At 38.2% G+C, this 17,610-nt stretch overlaps 2 protein-coding genes across 2 annotated transcripts in view; one reads left to right on the top strand and one right to left on the bottom strand.

The window, feature by feature from the left end:
• Positions 1-1,099, bottom strand: part of rftn1b (raftlin, lipid raft linker 1b) — a 125,050-nt gene extending 123,951 nt beyond the window's left edge. The window contains exon 1 of the mRNA XM_004568534.6: positions 944-1,099. The gene's annotated coding sequence lies outside the window, so the exon portion shown is untranslated. The remainder of the gene's footprint in view (positions 1-943) is intronic.
• Positions 1,100-12,493: 11,394 nt separating this feature from the next.
• LOC101472894 (cysteine-rich venom protein ablomin) lies at positions 12,494-16,887 on the top strand. The gene is made up of 6 exons (XM_004568588.4): positions 12,494-12,591; positions 13,355-13,445; positions 14,356-14,498; positions 16,030-16,118; positions 16,435-16,517; positions 16,610-16,887. Exons 1-6 carry the CDS (start codon positions 12,511-12,513, stop codon positions 16,744-16,746), a joined length of 624 nt encoding a protein of 207 aa, XP_004568645.2. The 5' UTR covers positions 12,494-12,510; the 3' UTR covers positions 16,747-16,887.
• Positions 16,888-17,610: the final 723 nt, after the last annotated feature.

The following is a 17,610-nucleotide window of genomic DNA, read 5'->3' as shown; positions in this document are numbered from 1 at the left end:
GGGAAATACCAGAGTTAGAGAGAGGGGGGAGGAGTAGGGGGAGGGGGAGGAGGAAGGGTGGTGGGTGTTGTTTAGAAAGTAAAAGACTTAAGAGACGAGGGCAGACAGAAAAAGTGATCAATATTTCGTTGGGAGAGGGAAGTAGAAGGAAACCAGTCGAATGCTGTGCCACATAGTCGATATATTCAAACCTGCATGCTGTGGGAATGACTGAAGAGTTTTGGGAGCTGGTGATAAGTTTGACTGAAATAGGGCTGCAACGGTTGATTTGTTGAATATGGATGTGTGTGTGTGTGTGTGTGTGTGTGTGTGTGTGTGTGTGTGTTTGATTCTCAGCATTTCACTTGTCTGGGTCAGAACCTGTTAGAGCTCTGTATTTATTATTTAAGCTAGCTAGTATGTTTGACCCCTGTCTGGGAAACAGGAGCTCTTAGATACATAAACCATGATTTCCACAACAACAACACTGTTGATTCATGCTGGGACCGTCTGTCTGAGCATTGCCTCTGCAATGCAAAACATTTATTGACAGAAACAATCTGCTGACAGATTTGATAGTTTCGGTTTGTCAGTAATTTAATATCTGTATTTTTCCAGGAAGTGTCATTCAGATCAAAATCTATTCTAAAAGAGAGGCAAGTGTAGATTTTTATCGAGCCTTTTTGGATAATTGCTTTCATTGTCTGGACCGCAGTCTTAAAGTTCTGCTTCACTCTAATATCTGATATTCCTGCTTTAACAACTAAAATAACTCCACGATCAAGTTAGCAGCCGCTGAGGAAGGGCAATTTTAGAAACAACGGTGGTGTTCAAATTGCGTAATTCTGTACTTGAACTTGCTATTTTTAGTGCGCTGACACAGCACTGCGTGCTGTTTACACAGCACTATTTAAACGTTTATAACTGGCAAAAAGCTGAATGTGAAATACTGTAAAATCCTTACCGTCAATGGTCATCATCTTGGCTTTGTAGCAGAAGGGGAGAAACTACTAAACAGTTTTTATGCATTAAGAGGAAACATTATCGGGACTAATGAGGAAATTATAACTACCTATCTAACAGTTCTATCAAGCCCTGAGGACAGATGTGGTGTGAAACTTGGGGTGGGGTGAAAGATTGTCATCTTCAAGTATAGAGTATTAGATAAAAGTCAAGTTGGAACCGTTAGCTAGGGTAAGAAAAAACATCTAATGTAGCAATCATCATTTCCTGTCTGCACAAAACTTGCTGTGTTTAATTTAAGATAACACAATCTTGTTGAGTCAGGCACTACAGCAGCACATTCATATCGCACTAACAGAAGTGTGCAAATTTAATGAGAGAACAATCAGATTAAATATAATGTCAGTTATATTTTTATGGCGTGCATTCATGTTAAAATTCCTATTTGATATGTAGGCTTACAATAAGTATGATTATTGTCGCTTTATTTTCTTACCGTAATTAACTTAATAAAGTTCACGTTGAAGCTTAATATAAATGCTGACAAAAACATGTTCACCTTTACTGCAGTTATTGTCACTCACGAATGAGGACGAGACAGCAAGAGCGATTTTTTCAATTTAGCGAAATACATTTGGTTGAATTCGAGAACAAGGTGTTGAGGTCACTTATTCAGAATACCTGCCGAATGAAGATTTTTTTACACAGGCCACTAATTTAACTGAGTTTTGCATTTGTTTCTCAAGGTTGTGGAGAAAGCTTTGGACAAAGAGAGCTGTTTCCACAGCAGCTCTCGGGTATTAGACAAAAAAATATTATGCTGTTTTTAAGCCATGCTTGTCTCCTGTCTGTTAAATCACAGCTCAGGTTAAAAGTGGAATATTTTTACCGGATGTTGGATGGATTCTGATACTGTTTACAATCCAAATAACTCTTTTATACCAGCTATGTAATAAATGTGTTTGAATAGACCAAGACAGCAAAATGAAAACACATTAACCCGAGAGAGAGTCGTCATAAGCACTGTTACTAACCTGTTAAACATCAAACATGTTAGCACCGTCATGGTGAGCACACAGTTAACATTTAGCTCACAACACCTGACAATAGTGCCTGACAGAGATGCTAACATGCTGCACACTTTAGTTTTATTAATCTGCATATACAGTGAGGCTTTCATTAGAAAGAAAGCACCAATCAAAGTTTGCTGTCAAATAAATGTAAAAATTTATGACAACAGTAAGAAGTCATTTTTAGATATTCTGTAAAGTATCTAACAAACTGCCGAGTGTGAAGCAGCGAGAATGAGGATCAGCACCTCCAAATCTGAGGCCATGGTTCTCAGCCGGAAAAGGGTGGAGTGCCCACTCCGGGTCGGGGATGAGTTCCTGCCACAAGTGGAGGAGTTCAAGTATCTCGGGGTCTTGTTCACGAGTGATGGGAGAAGGGAGCCGGAGATCGACAGACGGATTGGGGCTGCAGCTGCAGTAATGCGGACGCTGCACCGGTCCGTCGTGGTGAAGAGGGAGCTGAGTGTAAAAGCGAAGCTCTCAATTTACCGGTCGATCTACGTCCCTACCCTCACCTATGGCCACGAGCTGTGGGTAGTGACCGAAAGAACGAGATCGCGGATACAAGCGGCGGAAATGAGCTTCCTCCGAAGGGTGGCTGGCCTCTCCCTTAGAGATAGGGTGAGAAGTTCGGCCATCCGGGAGGGGCTCAGAGTAGAGCAGCTGCTGCTCCACATCGAAAGGAGCCAGTTGAGGTGGTTCGGGCATCTGACAAGGATGCCCCCCGGCCGCCTCCTGGGTGAGGTGTTCCAGGCATGTCCCACCGGGAGGAGGCCCCGGGGCAGACCCAGGACATGCTGGAGAGATTATATCTCTCGGCTGGCCTGGGAACGCCTTGGTATTCCCCCTGATAAGCTGGAGGAGGTGGCTGGGGAGAGGGAGGTCTGGGCCTCTTTGCTTAGGCTGCTGCCCCCGCGACCCGGCCCCGGACAAAGCGGATGAGGATGGATGGATGGATGGATCTAACAAACTATGCTCCCAGTCCTATACAGTGCGGTCATGACATTGGGCTCTTGTCAGTGTCACGTTTAGCCTGAGAGGTGATTTACTTGCTCATTTGTTAGGAAGCACTAATCATATTGCTAAGATGTTTCAAAGAAAATCAGCCTCCAGGCTGCAAATTAATGACATGTCTCTCTTAAAAATGGAGATGTCCTGCCTTTGTTTGCCCTTTAAGCTCCCTTCTCGAAAGCACACAGAGATACTGCCAACACCCATATCTTAATCTGGGAAATGGGAGTCTGATTTTGAAAGGGCATTTTTCACCTCCAGACTAAAACGGTGTGAGGGGTTGTTCTGGTAAATCATATCTTTCAAACACTGGGAGGCTTAGAGCTGAAATCACAGCATAAAAGAAAGTTTAATTGTTAATTTTTGGCATAAATTTGACTGGTTTTCCAGCTGTTTTAACTGAATGAAATCAAACAGATGCCAAAATGCTGGAGCCGCTCCGACTGGCACTGAGACTTGAATGGCACTAATGATCACCCACGGTGTAATTGTCAACATGATTTAACTTAGTGTAACAGCTAAAAAAACAAAAAGTAAAAAAACAACACAGAAGATGACATTTACATGATGCCATCTTCAGACCTTACACTTTAGTGGTTTTATTGTTTAGGTGCCAGTTAGGCATGTCTGTAACTTGTGGGAATCTTGACCCTAATGACTAAAACGAACACACAGGTCATGCTGCAGAATGTTTTTTTCCACTGGAGAACTGTGGGACGATGGAAATGGGACACACAAAGTGAAACGAGTTATAAAGGTGAGCAGCCAAGCATAGTGTTTATGCAAGCTGTGTTTGTGGAAGCATCAGTCTTACATGACTGGCTGAGGACTTAGACAGACAGCTGATTGGATGGGAAAATGAGTGGAGCGAAACACATCAATGAAGGAACATAAATAGGTCCCCTCATTTTGCAGTAAAATAATAGGAATGTTCAATCACTGGATCTATTGTTATTACTCAAGGTTTCATTCATTTGTGTTCTGTCTTTGGTCATCAACTGCCTTCCCATATCCTCTGTAAATAGAGATGTGACAGTGCCCCCTAGTGTTCAGTGTGTAAGATGGCATTGTGTTTAGTTGGATGGTAAAGAACATAAACGTGGCTTTTAATGTGGCCTTGATTTTTATTGTGCCCTCTTCATTTCCGTATATGTATAAAGACATTAAAAATATAGTTAGGCATAATTCTGCCCTGTAAAGTGAATTTTTGTTATTTATTTATTTTTAACACTGCCATCTAAATTTCACTAGTCAAGTCAAATGGCTTTATTGTCATTCCAACCATGTGCAGTGGTACAGAACACAGTGAAACGAGACAACGTTCCTCCAAGACCACGGTGCTACATATAACATATAACAGACAATCAACACAGAACTACATAAAGTGCAAGTGTGCAAAAATAGCAAAGAAACAAAACAAAGACAGTGCAACACCAAACCAAACAGAACAGTACAGACACAAGACCGTGCAGACACAACAGTGCAATAGAAATATGCAAAAGAAAAAGACTGAGCATTGTGCAAAAAGTAACTTGGTGTCAGAAGGTATGTGTGTGTGTGTGTGTGTGTGTCAGTCCAGTCACTGAGTGTTCAGCAGTCTGAACGTTATAAATCAGAACTTGCCATTTAAATTTCACTTTGAAAAGCCTGCATCCAAACAAAACTCGGATTACAGTTATCTGACCTTAATGAATGTACCAGATCTGAAGAAGTGGGATCCTGTTTACCACTGTTCTTTATGTTTTATTGCTGGCTGCAGAATTCCCTGTATGCTTCTGTCTCTGTGCTTGGAGATTTCATCTTGCATCACTTTGGTCAGTTGCTGTCGTGGTTAAATCTACTATATAAATTAACTTGACCTTCCACTGATTGAGTTTTAAATATAAAATAGACTGCAAAGCATGCAAACTTAAATTCAGTACATAAGATGAACACATGAGTTTTAAAGTTAATAGTTGGTATGAACTCCTGTCTTCTTCAACACAACCTGAAACAAGAAAGCTTACAAGAAAGCTTAGGCAAGGTCTAGGAATTTTTTGGTATTGCATGGTGATTAAAAATTTGATGTAAATTTTCTGCCATGATATGGTAAATGGTAAATGGCCTGCATTTGTATAGCATTTTTCTAGTCCATAGGACCCCAAAGCGCTTTACACTACATTCAGTCATTCACCCATTCACACACACATTCACACACTGGCGATAGCAAGCTACATATGCTAAGTTATGGGCTAAAAGCTCCCAAATGTACTGAGAGTAGTAGGCAAAGTAGTAGTAGAAAGTAAAAATGAGCTCCTTAAAGGAGTAATATACCATCTAGTTTTATGCAAAGGTAAATGAGTAAATGTGCTATATTCATATAATGATAGAATTTGTAGATTATAAATGTTAATCAAATCTAAATTCAAATTCTAATGAATGTGCTTAGCTTGAATCTTTTATGTAGGACACAAACAGTGAAAGGGATATATATATATATATATATATATATATATATATATATATATATATATATATATAAAACACCCAGCACGCCCCTGCGGGCGGTTTATCCTTCAAGCTCGGGTCCTCTACCAGAGGCCTGGGAGCTTGAGGGTCCTGCGCAGTATCTTAGCTGTTCCCAGGACTGCGCTCTTCTGGACAGAGATCTCCGATGTTGTTCCCGGGATCTGCTGGAGCCACTCGCCTAGCTTGGGAGTCACCGCACCTAGTGCTCCGATTACCACGGGGACCACCATTACCTTCACCCTCCACATCCTCTCGAGCTCTTCTCTGAGCCCTTGGTATTTCTCCAGCTTCTCGTGTTCCTTCTTCCTGATATTGCTGTCATTCGGAACCGCTACATCGATCACTACGGCCGTCTTCTTCTGTTTGTCTACCACCACTATGTCCGGTTGGTTAGCCACCACCATTTTGTCCGTCTGTATCTGGAAGTCCCACAGGATCTTAGCTCGGTCATTCTCCACCACCCTTGGGGGCATCTCCCATTTTGACCTCGGGACTTCCAGGTTATACTCGGCACAGATGTTCCTGTACACTATGCCGGCCACTTGGTTATGGCGTTCCATGTATGCCTTGCCTGCTAGCATCTTGCACCCTATATATATATATATATATATATATATATATATATATATATATATATATATATATATATATATACATATTCTGTTATCTAAATTGTAGACGGACTTTTCCAGGAAACAGGAAAATGAGTACAGTGAGGAGTGAAAGTGAGATCTGGTATGTGGGAGAACAGATTGTATTCTAGAGGCTCAGCATGAGGAACAGATTCACAACTCACAAATAGTTCTTTTTTTTCTAATGTGACCTTCAGTAGATTTTCTTAGTGTACAGGCTGTGATCAGCTGACCTGCTGCTCTTTGTGGCTCTACACAACTTAATTGAACAAGATGTCAGCAGTGTCAGGAGCTATCTTGGCTGACTTGCATTTGCTAAACTAACAGTATATCGTATATTGTCTTTATACTAGACTGTATACAGTTGGCATAAAGGTGGAATTTAGTGACTTAATCTAAGCATAATCATCTTAAATGCAAATTAGTCTACACATGATGTAACTGAACACTGACCATAGCCCCTGTGCACCAGTCCAACATACTGCTTTACTATAAATTCACCACAGGACAGCAAGCTAACCTCTTTATCCCAAACAAACTACAGAGTAGTTTCATGCAACATTTAAATGACAGAAATTTAGTATACTTTGTTCTGCAGGATGTTTCACAATATGAAAATACATAATTTATCAAAACACATCACACACTGATCCAATCTGTGATTAAAAAAACGCATTGCATGTACTCTTTAAATCTGCAGTATATCAAGTGTGTCTGAGCACTAACCTTTAAATATAATCTCTCCTCTTCCTCTTCCTCTCCTCTCCTGTCCTGTCTTTCTTTTTCTTTCTCCATCTCTTTTTGAATTTAGCTCTAACTCCTTTCTCTCCCTGTGAAATGCAGCAGCTGGACCTTTAGCTAGCAACACACTGTGCGACAAATGCACACAAACATTGACGAGCTAATACAAATACTGTATTTGAAATTACTTGACAGCTAAAAAAAAAAAAATTGTGTAAAAAAGGGAGTAAAAGTAAAAAGTTATCAGAAAAAATAAAGGTAGTAAAGTGCAGATGCCTGAAAACTTAATACAGTAATAAAGTAATTGTACTTCGTTACTTACCTCCTCTGACCGTCAGTCTGAGCATGGGCTGGGTTTTTGTCTTGTTTTGTTTTTGTCATATCTGTATAAATGCACGTGTAACACAGTCAGTAGTATGGCCTTTGTTCTCACAATATTTTACATATGTTTGCCCCCAGAGTCAGAACAGTATTTTGGGAAAAGCCTGTAAATTATGCTGCCACTTATTCCACAGAAGAACCTGAAATCATTAGAACTGCCTCCTGTGCCGACAGTTTAAGTCAGTTTTAAAGGCACAAAAATGCTCTCTCTGTCAGAGTGATTGCTCTTGATGTGCATTTGTTCTTGATATATTATTGCACATAATCTGGGGGCTGTGTTCACCTGCTTGTACAGTGTGTCAGTTGTATTTCTGGGATTGTGTCTGTAGTCATTAAATATCTTCTGCCCTTTAGCTCAATAAAACTGTTAGCTCGATAAGTAAAGGATTCTGTGTCAATAGTGTAATTGTTCTTTTTGTATGCTTTTTCACAGCTATGTTTACAGACTGTTTTGCCATACACTTGACCTAATTTGTCAAAAGAGACAGCACACCAGCAACACACGTACAGACAAGCTTGACTCAAATTTGACCTTTTGTTTAATATAGATATGCAGACAACAATTTCATTTTCTTTGACTGCAAGACTCCTGAAGCCATATCATAAGACAAATGTACTAAATGACTAAATTATAACATGGTTTATGTGCTAAAGTATTGAAATGCTTAAGATTAGTGAAAAGGCATTAGCACTCTCACCAGAGATCTTTTTCAAAAACAAACATATTCATGTACATGGATGAAGCCTGCAGTAAGATATTCAGTCAGTGCACTGTGGGCTGTTGTAAGATATGTCAAAAATGTACAAATGTACATGTTACATGTTTTTCTTTTTTTTTTCTTACATGTTGGCTGTGCAGACTTTTCTGCAGAGTGAAAGCATTCAGCAGCCCTTTTTCTCCTTCTAAAATCAAGAAAGACTTGAGCCTTTCTTGCACATTTCCACAGAGCCACACCTCATTAGGCTGTCAGTTTTCTGCCCAGGGTGTCCATCTGCAGCTGCTTCTGTTCTGTAATGGCTACTATTACTTTAAATGGTGTGCTTTTATTCTTACTTCATGAGAAGACCTTATGTTTCAAGGATATATGCATTTCTGGATGTACACAATGCCAGTGGTACAGGAAGAACTACTCCCATTCAATCCATCATTGTATGAATACTTATCACCACTGACAGCAGAGAGCAAACTGAGTGAAGTTTGTATTTCTGACTGAACAATTGCTTTACAGTTTGTATAACTGGGTATCCATACGTCACATATCTCACTCTTTAAAGATAGCTTACATCATTGTTTGAACTTGCAGCAAACTTGATTTCATTACTTAAAGCGTAAAGCCACGTTGGTGTCACAGCTTTCAGAAGGGCAGTGCTGAATTTTAGTCAGTCCACCACTTTGGTTCACACTGAAAAACATTAGAAACTATTAGATGTTAAATTAATTCACATTAATTCATGCTTTATACATTTACATCAGGTGGATTATCACAAAATGTATAAAAACCCACAGGACCGTGAAGGTAAAGAAGAATGATTTTGGCTTTTCCTTTCGAATCACCATGGAGTTGACATTTTGTATTTTTCAGTGAAAAATCTGGGTAGCTATTATGGAATCCTATGTAGTGGGGACCATCATTATATTAAATTACATTCATCCGGAAGACCCATTTGTCAAAAGTGACTTCAATAAGTGCACTCAAACTCAAAAGAACAAGAACTACATGTAATTGAAAAGTTAGAGAGCTATGTTGCTATAAGTGGGTTTTTTTTTTTTGTTTTTTAAGACCCTTTGTCTTCTTGTCTGTGTGAAATGTGTGGACAAGTCCTTAAGATGCTGTAGTGCCAGTGCCTCTTTACTGCTAATGCAGTGCCAGTTTTATCAAGAACTAGTTCCACACATCTCCACAGAAATAAAAGACTGGTGACTGTGCCGAAAAGCAAGTCGCTGCAAAACAACCGGGCTCAAAGGCAGTATTATACTGTGGGAGGTTCTACTTTTTTTTTTTTCATCAAACAAAACATCTGTTATATAAGGCTATGTAACATTCAGTTTTCAAACCTGTCAAAATGACCTGTTTCTTAAAAGGTATCCAAAAGTTGGTACAAAATAAACAGTGATTTGAACTGATTATCTCAGGGCTCTAGCACCATCACCACACCAAACGGATGATTTACAGGACTGTAATGATGCTAAACACCCACATTTTCAGATTGTAGCACGTCAGCATTTATTAAACTAAAAATTTAATAAATGAGAGCAGCTTTTCTTGTGGAACACAAAAACACACCAGGACCAGGACTTATCCTGAATTGGATAAGTAGTTACAAAAATCAGTGAATGATTGGCTTATTTGATGTATATGCACATTTTAAACATCCTCCTTCCTTTTATTTAACTTCTATTTATCATAAAGTAAACCTCATAAGATTAATTATTGGAAAACATGCACAGACACCAGGGGAAGCCAGATGTTTAGCAGTAAGCTGTCATGCCACCTTAACCTTAATACATCTCATTGTCTTACATGCATATTCTCTTACTCAACTTAGGGTTGCAGGTGGCTGGATTTTATTCCATCTGACAATGGGGAAGGTTCACTCAGGAGGTTAACTGCTGATTCTAAAAGGCTGTAGGTGTGAATGTAAGTATGAATGATTGTCCGTCCAGGGTGTACCTTGGACAGGCTATTGACTTTAATAATGATAGGTTGCTAAAGACTGAAATAAAATCAACTAGAAAAATACATCCTGCCTGTCTTAATTAATCCCCTTAGGATGCTAACATCGTGTAGCATTTATGATGATATTAAAAGTCAAAAGGCCACTTGTTCTACCATACAGGACCTTGAATTTGGTAGGTTTGTCTTCTACCCATGCAACAGCCACTTAGTTTTACCCAATTGTTTAAAAAGCCTATTTTCTCTTACGCATTACACTTCATTTTGAAAAGTGCTCCCAGTTTCAGTGATAAAAGTAACCAGTGTTACTGAGTCCAGCAATTCGTTGTTCTGCATAACAAAGAGAAAAGTAATGCATTAAGCATAAGGGTGATAGCAGCATAATGCTTTTTGTACAGTCAAACATGCAATGAAGAACTGACAAAAAAGATTGTGCTATGCTGTAAGAAATGTTGCTCCAAGATAACATTTCTACTTTGCCTATGTATAGTCCCTAACAGTGTAAACAACAGTGTAAGCTACTCATTTCACACAGTTTATTTGCAGACAAACTGCAAAAAAAATTCTTGATTTCATCCCCAGAAAAATATTAGGAGAAAAAAAAAAAACATAATTAAAGAACTTTGCATGTTTCTGCATTTGCAAATGCTTTTTCTGTTTGACAAACTGATCTCATCTTAAATTGATTAGTGTAGCTTTTTAAACTTACTTACTTTTAGTTTAGAGAGGATTTTTTCAAACCCTCTCTAAACTAAAAGTACAAAAAGCAGTCTTTGTCACTTGTAGTTTTGGGTTAAAATAATATCATTGTGAATTGTACAACTGAATTTGCCTTAATGATCTGCTGGTTCCCACTCCTGCATGCCGTTGTGAATTAATCTTTTAATGTATTGCATTTTGTGCAAGTGCAAGTTATGGGCACCTCTTTAGCCCACCCAAGCTGTACAGCTTTAATCCTTTTTTATATAAAAGCATACAACTTTATCTTCTAATCCATCAGTATCAGTATTCCTTATTTGCTTTGACCTCAGAAACCGTTCCACTCTATGCTGTGTAAACACAGGCCAATACATCAGGTAGTCACTAAACCCTCGGGCTTAACAATTCCCCATTTACTCGCAGTCAGGTGTACTCTTATGAAGAAAGGGCCCCTTTAATGCAATGTGACAGACTTGTCTTTGTACAATATCCACTGTACTGAGCACTTGACATGGATCTATATAAGGAGGCAGAGGAAAGTGCCAACTCACCTCATCGTCCTGAGGACTTAGGAGCAGGTATGTAAGATCTAATCATTTTTATAGTTTCTGTTATATATCATATAACCAAAGCTATAGCATAGATAGATAGATAGATAGATAGATAGATAGATAGATAGATAGATAGATAGATAGATAGATAGATAGATAGATAGATAGATAGATAGATAGATAGATAGATAGATAGATAGATAGATAGATAGATAGATAGATAAACACTCAGATTTGTTTTGGAAGAAATATCTTACTTATTTCATGGATGAATGGCAAGCTACAAAAACTACACAGAAATTAAAAATGGCAACAATGTTTAAAAGCATCATGGATAAAAAGAAAAAAATGAATTTTGTTTTGTTTTCTTGTTCTCAGAGAAAATGCTAGCATTCCTCATTTACATCGTGGCAGTGCATCAGGTGCACTCAGCATGTGTTTTGGTGAGTAGAAGTGCAAAGCTTTCTTCTCTACTACACAGTAATGTCACCTATGTTATCATATGCTGCAAGAATTTTGCATGGGCTGAAAAGTGTATATTTTAGAATTTAAAACCTCTTTTTTGTTCTGTGAGTCCTCAGCAGAGTTTAGACTAAAATATTCTTTATTTTCATTCACTTGGTACTGTTGAATTAAGTTTTTCATGCAAGACAAATGATGCACAAGGATACAGTTCTCCACTATTAGTCATATTTTGGGGGACAACTGGGACTCAAAGGTTTTATAGTGTTAATTGTCTATAAACTTCCCTGACAGAGCAGTGAATGAAACTGATAAAAAAGAAACAAATAACAGCATTAAAATAGCTACAACAAGTAGAATTAGCATTTTTAGTCTGTTTCATTTATGAGAAATTAACTTGAATTTTCTTTTCATTTTCAAATGCTACCTTCCATGGTGTGTCCACAGCCAGGTAAGCGCTGTGAAAAATGCATTAGGCATGTTTGCAAAAGTATTTTATTTTAATCATCATCTGAAACTGTGCCAGTAAGTCTCCCAGTAAGATTAATGCATTTGGCCCAGTTCTCTCTGTGTACTCTTTTTGTATGTCGAGTCATTTTAGAGCAATTAAACCAGGATATGTTTGTGAGTCATATCATGGATATTAAACCACGGGAGTAAATACCACTCCTTATTATGTCTGTAATCCGGTGTTTACACATTGATTTTTAATGTCTGTGTGTGTGTGTGTGTGTGTGTGTGTGTGTGTGTGTGTGTGTGTGTGTGTGTGTGTGTGTGTGTGTGTGTGTGTGTGTGTGTGTGCGCACGCGCTCCTGCAGGCGTTTGCCCACAAAATGCAATGGTTCAGGCTGAGATCGTAGACGTGCACAATGCGTTCAGGAGAGCGGTTCAGCCTTCGGCGTCTGACATGCTGATAATGGTCAGTCGTGCTTTCAACTCTAACAGTAAATGTGGCTCCACAAGTGTTTACTCACAATCCTCAGCATTTGTTTTCCCTCCTTCCCTGTAGGAGGGAGAAAAATGATAAAGTGGGAGAGGTTTACTGCACCTCACCCACAGTCCTGTAAATCATAAAAGCCGGACTGTATAGTTTAATGATAAGGAGGTGACTCAATCCTAACTTCCAGTTTTTATCCAGTTCTTTCCAGTTCTATTCAAGCAACTCGGATTGTATGCAAATGTATTGAAGCTGTTTGACATATTCAAATACATTAGACAATTTTATTTCATGGATAGATTTAATCAGTCTAAAATATGATTTATATATTAATCATATGTGATGTTTCTTTTATTAAAGCATATTCAGTGTAGGAAATCAAGCCAGAAGTTCTGAAAGCAGGAGAATAAAGCTGTTTCATGTCCTTGCCAAACGAGCTGGGTGCAGAGGTGTGAGGCTTTAGCAGAGAAGTAAAAAGAAAAATTGCACGTTTGCGTTGGAACTTTTGGTAGAATAGCAAACTGGCTTGTGTCAAATAGCAAGGGCACTTCAGTTAAAGCCATTTCATATTTGAAGCATTAGAATAGGATGTATTTTCTAACTTTGCATTCTTAGTTCACCAATTTTTCCAGGCACAAATGGGCTGCTTTTCAGCACAAATCTAACCAGAGAATGACTTTTTTTTCTTAGGGATTGTTGGTGTATGTTCAAAATATAATGGTTTTTTTTTCTTTTTCTTTTATAGAGCTATAGTGAGGAGGTAGCAGCCAGTGCTCAGGCTTGGGTTGATCAGTGTATTCTGGATCATGGAGCACCCAGCACCCGCCTGCTCAATGGTATATGTCTCTTCCCTTTATTCCTTCTGTTTCTTTCTTTCTTTTTCTTTGTTACCTTGCACCACATCTCCATATCTGAATCTGGCTCAATTTAAAGGTTCCCTCTGAACTGAGCAAACCTGTGATTGATGGTCAGAATCACAGTGAACTTTATCTTATCTTCAGTCTTAATACCTTCTTTTAATAACAAATTACACAGAGTAGAATATATTATCTACGAGGAGATAATGATCTATAGGCTTTTAATGAACCCTGTTTTACTAAAAATTAAATCTACTGTCATGGTCCTGGGTCGGTGACCCAGCGCTTTGAGTTTATGATTATTATTTTCTAGTTTATTCTGATTTTGTATTAGTTCTTGGGGTTTGGTTGTCGTGTTTATTTTCCCTACCTGTGTCTCCCTCTGTGCTCTGTACGGGTCCCTGAGTTTTGTGTTGTAAAACAGTCTGTGTGTTTCCTGTTTTACTTTGTAGGTCTGTGTCTCGTTATGCCCATTAGTTCCAGCTGTGTCCCCTCCTGTGTGCCTTTTCCTGATTACCTGGTGTGCGTATTTATAGTTTGTGCCTGCCTGTGCTTCTTGTCGCGTCGTCTGTGTTTCTCTGTGAATCTTCTGTGTACTCAGCATTATTCCGTGTTTCACCGTGTCTCTCTGCTCCTCGCCCCGTGTCCTCCTTTTGTGTTAGTTTTCCCAGTTTAGGTTTATGTTTCGGTTCTGCCCGCTTCTTGGTTATTACTCACTGTAAATAGATCTCACTTGCACCTCCACCTCTGGCTGCTATTTGGATCCTCCTTCTCACCTCCACACGACTGCCGCCCCAGCCGTGACATCTACTGTGAAATGAAAACGAAAGCCTGCATTTGTAGATCCTAATAAATAATCAGTGCTGCCATGTTTCCCACTGTCAAAAAGGATATCACTTGGGCGAGAATCTGTTCTATTCATCTTCTCTTAAGTCGTGGACTGATGTCATCAATGCGTGGCATAGTGAGGTAGAACACTACAATTACCCCACTGGATCCACCAATGGAAAATCTATTGGTCACTATACACAGGTAACAACAGCTTATACAGAAAGGTTTCTGCTTTCTTTTACCTGTTTGATAGCTGCTTCTTTTTATTAACCCATTAAAGCCAAGTGCATCATAATTTGATTACATGACTCTTTGTGAGTTTTTAAGACTTCTTCATCATCAGTGTGATTTATTTCCTCCCCAAAAAACTGAAATAAGTTGCATGGTACATCGAAAGGAATAAATTGCAAAAAGAATGCAAATTAATATCACGTATTTTTATTCACCAGACGCTTCCGTAAACACAACATTTTTAATGAGACCTTTTTTGGCAATGGATTAGTGATTGAGACTTTAATGGGTTAACTGTGGATCAAATGACAAATGAAACGACTTTGTTCATTTCATACAGCTTTTCAGCATCTTTGGGGTTGTTGTTTTCTCCATTTATAACTGTCTTGCTTCAGTCTTACAGATCTTTGCTCAGCAAAACATTCACACAATAACAAAGTGAATACATACCCAAAAGAGCGTGAATCTTAAGCTTGCAGTGATCAGGTGGCCAAACAACACAACTCCAACTGAGTGAACATATTATTCTTGAACTGAACTAATATAAGCTTATCTAAGAAAAGTTACTCCCGAAAGTACATCACAGAGCATTTTAACACCAGGGATGCCTTTTGTTCTCAAGTAGCCTCAGTTCTTGGTAGCTGCTTAATGATTTTGATCTACACTGACAATAGTATGCGGTAATAATATAGTGATATCTGCAGCTTTGTCAGATAGACATTTATATTGTGAATCACCCACTAAGGTCGACTCGACACATTAATAAAGTCTGTCCGACACGTTTGCTGTTTGCCATGAAGCATTATCATGCTGCAAGAAACATTTTTGCACCACTTTGAGTAAACTACAGACAGTTATGATGAAAATCCCAAAGGTCAGCCCCTTCAGAAATGACGCACTTAACTACTGCCTAATGACTGGCTGATCGAAGCGCTACATGAGAACTCTGGCTCACATTATGCAAAATACATGAATTAAGTAGAAAGTGCAGACAGTGATAAGAGAAGTCCAAATGATTAAGTACAAAAATTCCTTCTAGTTTTATCGTTGTTGAATAAAAGTATAATGTTGCTATCTGAGCTGCAGGATGCTTTTGATGTCATGACGAAGGACTCTGTTTGTGTCTTTCTCATTACTAAGTATTCATTTTATGGTGGATTGTATGTTCAAGACGAGTGGCCCTTCCTGCTTTCAAAAAGAGAATCCAAACCTATTTAGAAAAATGAAATTTTTATATTTCAAAAAGCAGTTGTTTAATCACTTTTAAACAGGCACTGCGTTTTTAGGAAGATAAATTTGTCTCTTTTAACTAAAACAAATGTAGTGCTTTAAATACAAATTAACTTGCAGAGTGTAGTGCCCAAATGTTTCCAGGCAGTCAAGAATTAGCAATGTTAAAACAGGACAAACATAAATGACTTATGTTCATATTTGAGCAGTCAGTAGCTATTTCAACACTGGAGTATCTCTAAAACCAACGGCTTTATGTTTTTCTCATCAGGTCATATGGAACAGCTCATACAAAGTTGGCTGTGGAGCAACGCTGTGCCCTAACAACATCTATTACTATGGCTGCCATTATTATCGCGCGTAGGTGACACCTTTCACACCCGTAAAGCCTACAGTAGCTTTATTTTACATGTCACTTTGTTAGCAATCTTAACAGCAATGGAAATAAACTGAAGTTTGAGGGTGGAGCACACTTTGTATCTTTATCTTTATTTCAGACATATACAGAAAAAACGATATATGCAAGTACACATACTTGCATTTACATGTACAAATATCAATATATATGTAAATACAGACATATGTGCTCAGACAAAACGAAAAATAGAGTCTAAATTACATGAAATTACAATTATTAAGCCTGAAATAATTGTAATAAACTGTTTTTATTTAACAGAGGAAACTTCAGGCGATGGGCGCCTTACACACCGGGATCTCCATGTGGCTCCTGTCCTAACAACTGTGTGGACAAACTCTGCAGTAAGTAAATGTGGTGTTTAATTACTGGGCAGGTAAAATGTGTTGCTGATAATGAAGACAATGAGCTAATCATTTCTTTACTTTATTTTTAGACAACCCCTGTCCATATATAGACCATTACATCAACTGTCCAATCTTGAAAAACACCACTGGATGCAGTAATGAGCTGGTGAAGGCTTGGTGCCCTGCTTCATGCACATGCACCACCGAGATCATTCCAATAGGCTAAAGGCTAAACTGTTGAGTCTGCAAACTGAGCTTCAGCCCAGTACTGTTCACATGTTCTTTGTTGGCTCTCTGTCTGTAACATGAGATAAGATACCAATGACATATGAAAGAGAACATGGAAAATAAATAAATACAGACAAATCTGTTCTATTGTCTGGAGACATTTCTTTAACACTTCATCTTTAATCAAAGACACTTTGCAGATTGTGGACAGACAGTCATAATGAATCGCAGTATTTTGTCGGAACAAACATTAAATAAAGTGTTATTGTTAATCCAATGATGCTGGCAGCACCAGATGGTGCATTTAAATATTGACTCAGCACATACTGATACAATAAGTATTAGTACATTAAAAATAGCATATTCTGCATATGCTGAAGTTCAACTGTCTTTAAATGACTGAATATGAACAGTCTTCAGTAAATTGATCCCATATGTAACAGTCATCAGAGCTTTATTATATTTACATACACATATTTATTGAGTTTACATTAATATGCAATATGCTCATGCCTTCACATTCATTTTTATTGTAAAATGTAATGAAAGTCAGCAGAGAATTTCCCACGGTTAAAGATGACACTGCAATATCAAGAAGTTTAAAAAGCTGCAAAAATGACATTTTTCTCATTAACTAGTGATGACCTAAAACAAACAATTAAACAAACAATCAATAAAGCAAAGAAACTAAATGAAATACTGAACACACACTCAATAATAAGGATACAGTAAAAATCAATTTCCAAATGTATGAATAAATATTAATTAAAAAAATACTGAATGTACCCGACTGTTTTGTTTCTTATACTAAGGAGAAAATTGGTTAAAAACAAATAGTTAACTACAAATAGTAGCTCTTGTC

The sequence above is a fragment of the Maylandia zebra genome, linkage group LG11 (genome assembly GCF_041146795.1).
Source record: "Maylandia zebra isolate NMK-2024a linkage group LG11, Mzebra_GT3a, whole genome shotgun sequence".
Lineage (NCBI taxonomy): Eukaryota > Metazoa > Chordata > Actinopteri > Cichliformes > Cichlidae > Maylandia > Maylandia zebra.
This window is presented reverse-complemented; position numbering and strand designations above follow the sequence as displayed.